General features: G+C 41.6%; 1 protein-coding gene across 1 annotated transcript in view; it reads right to left on the reverse strand.

The window, feature by feature from the left end:
- Positions 1 to 2,573, reverse strand: part of Ulk2 (unc-51 like autophagy activating kinase 2) — a 79,511-nt gene that overhangs the window by 45,698 nt on the left and 31,240 nt on the right. The window contains exon 12 of the mRNA XM_021211814.2: positions 877 to 980. Coding sequence (XP_021067473.1) covers positions 877 to 980 — 104 coding nt within the window. The remainder of the gene's footprint in view (positions 1 to 876; positions 981 to 2,573) is intronic.

A 2,573-nucleotide genomic window follows, 5' to 3' on the forward strand; every position in this document is an offset into this window, starting at 1 on the left:
CCTTTCTTCCCTCCCTCCCTCCCTTCCTTCCTTTCTTTTCCATCTCAAATCTCTGATTACTACTTCTTTTTAAAAATTTTTTTTCTTTTCTTTTCTTGACAGGTCTCACTGCGTAGCTCTGTCTGTTCTGGAACTCACTATGTAGACCAGGCTAACCTCAAACTCACAGATATCGGCCTGCCTCTTCCTCCAGAGTTATGTGACTAAAGTTGTGCACTACTATGCCTAGATTTTTGAAATCATCAATCTTCACTTACTCAAATTCCTTACCTCACACATTCTGAACTTGGAAAGAAAGAAAGGCAACGGGAAAAGTTACACAGTGTAACAACACACACTGTTCTGAAAAGCTCCATTAAAGGGGCAACTGAATAAGAGAGAGAGTCTCTTAGATGTCCCATTCCAGTAGGGTCTTCTAGGGAACATTTCCCAGGTTCAGCTAGGAGGACACTCAGAGGTCACTCCAGCTCTGGTCTAAGGGGACAAGCTACACTGGAATTGCCATTCCCCACACGATACTGGTTTTTCAGGCATACACATGAAGAGTGAATAGGATAAGGAGGTTTGTGGAAAGGGTTAAGGAAGCTGCTGAGGCCCGGCAATACACAGGTCAGCTTCCCTCCATGGAGGTTAGTGGCTGTGAATGAAGCCTTTAAGGTAAAGTCCTAATGATGATATTTAAACCGAAGCCCAGATGACACCACCATGAACCCTAGATGAAGAGATGGAAGCGTAGGGTCTGACATTTGTCTGGAAAGTTCCAGCCTCACTTTGGCCCCCATTTCCTCCATATTTATGTTCCTTTCTGAAAGGGACCCTGGCCATTATAGGTTGGAAGCACCAAACTTTTTTTTTTTTCATTTCACAGGGGCTCACCTGAGTCTTAAAGACTTTTGACTTTAGGGTAGTGTTGAACATTAAGACTATGGGAACTTTTAAATTGGGTGGAGTACATTTTGCATTAAGAGATGACCATAAGCCTATGATAGAATGTTATGGTTTGAATGTAAAATTTCCCCCACTAGCTAATGTTTCAACATCTAGGAGGTTGTGGAACCTTTTGGAGATGTGGCCTAACTGACATTGTAGGTCATAGGAGTAGCCTTATAGGCTATAGCTTCTCACAAGGCTGTCTCTGCTTCCCAAGCTACACAACTGTGAGCAAACTCTTGCTGCCACAGTCTTAGACAATTCTTACCATCATATCTTTCATCAGGATGAACTGCACCCCCTTTAAACTGTGAGCAAAAATAAACTCTTCCTTCTTTACCCTTCTTCTTCCAGGCATCTTATCAGAGCAGCAAGATAAGTAATTAATATATCTAGGGCTTGGTTCTCCCACTCCAGTCCAAATAGATACAGGAACATATATTCTTCCAAATTTTATCAAATATATCAAATTTTCAAATTCACAGAAATATAAGCCTTGTGAACATACCATTTTTTCTATTTGGATTATATTGCAGGGTTGTATAAGAAATGGTATTTTCTTGTTTTTTTTTTTTTTAAAAAAAAACTCTTTTATTTACTCATTTATTTTTAAATTTTATCTGTATGAATATTTACCTGCCTGCCTGCCTGTCTGATGCCCATGGAGGCCAGAAGATGTAAGAACCACCAGAAAAGGAGTTACAGAACATGGAGTTTGTGAACTACCATGCAGGTGTTGTAAACTGAACCCTTGTCCTCTTCAAGAATAACCAGTGCTATTATCCACTGAGCCTACTTCCAGCTCTTTTTTTTTTTTTTTCCTTTTTTTCTTTTTTGGGCTATGTGCGTGGTCATGTGTGCATGCAGGCGCACTTGTCTGTGTGTGTGTGTGTGTGTGTGTGTGTGTGTGTGTGTGTGTGTGTGTGTGTGTGCGCGCGCGCGCGCGCGCGCGCATTTGGAGGCTAAAGGTTGACTATGGATTCCTTCCTGTATTATTTATTACCATATTTCTTTGGATCAGGTTCCCTCTAAACCTAGAGCTCCCTGTTTCGGTTAGATTGGCTGTTCCATGAGTCCTTGGGAATCTATTTCTGAAACTGGACAGTGCTGGGGTTACAGGCCCGTGCCAGAACACCCAGATCTTACATGGATGTGGGAGGTCTGAGCTGAGGTCCTGATGCTTGCACAGTCAATACTATGGCCACAGAACCATCTTTCTAGCCCCTTTTTGATGATTTTAAAACTAAAACTCATTTTTCAGCAACTGGCTTTGTTCCACATCTATTTTACTTTGGCTATTAGATTTCTCAAGAAAATAATAACAGTAATTCTCACTGCCTGTAAATTTGTTGAGTGTTAGTTAGCACAGGGCTTATGCTCAGTTATCTTAAAGGAAGTAAGCTGTATTCATTTCACATAGAAGAAACAAGCTCAAAAAGATAAAAGCACCAAAGCACACATCCTGTTACCATGCCAATATGGGATACAGCAGATTTAAACTTTTAAGACGTCTCAACTGGCTAATAACACAGACGCCTCTTTCATGGCCGCCCTGTCTTTCTGCCAGAGGTAAAAAATGCAGTGCCTGGACTGGGTGTGGTGGCACATGCCTTTAATTCCAGCACTCGGGAGGCAGAGGCAGG

The sequence above is a fragment of the Mus pahari genome, chromosome 14 (genome assembly GCF_900095145.1).
Source record: "Mus pahari chromosome 14, PAHARI_EIJ_v1.1, whole genome shotgun sequence".
In the NCBI taxonomy this organism is placed as follows: Eukaryota; Metazoa; Chordata; class Mammalia; order Rodentia; family Muridae; genus Mus; species Mus pahari.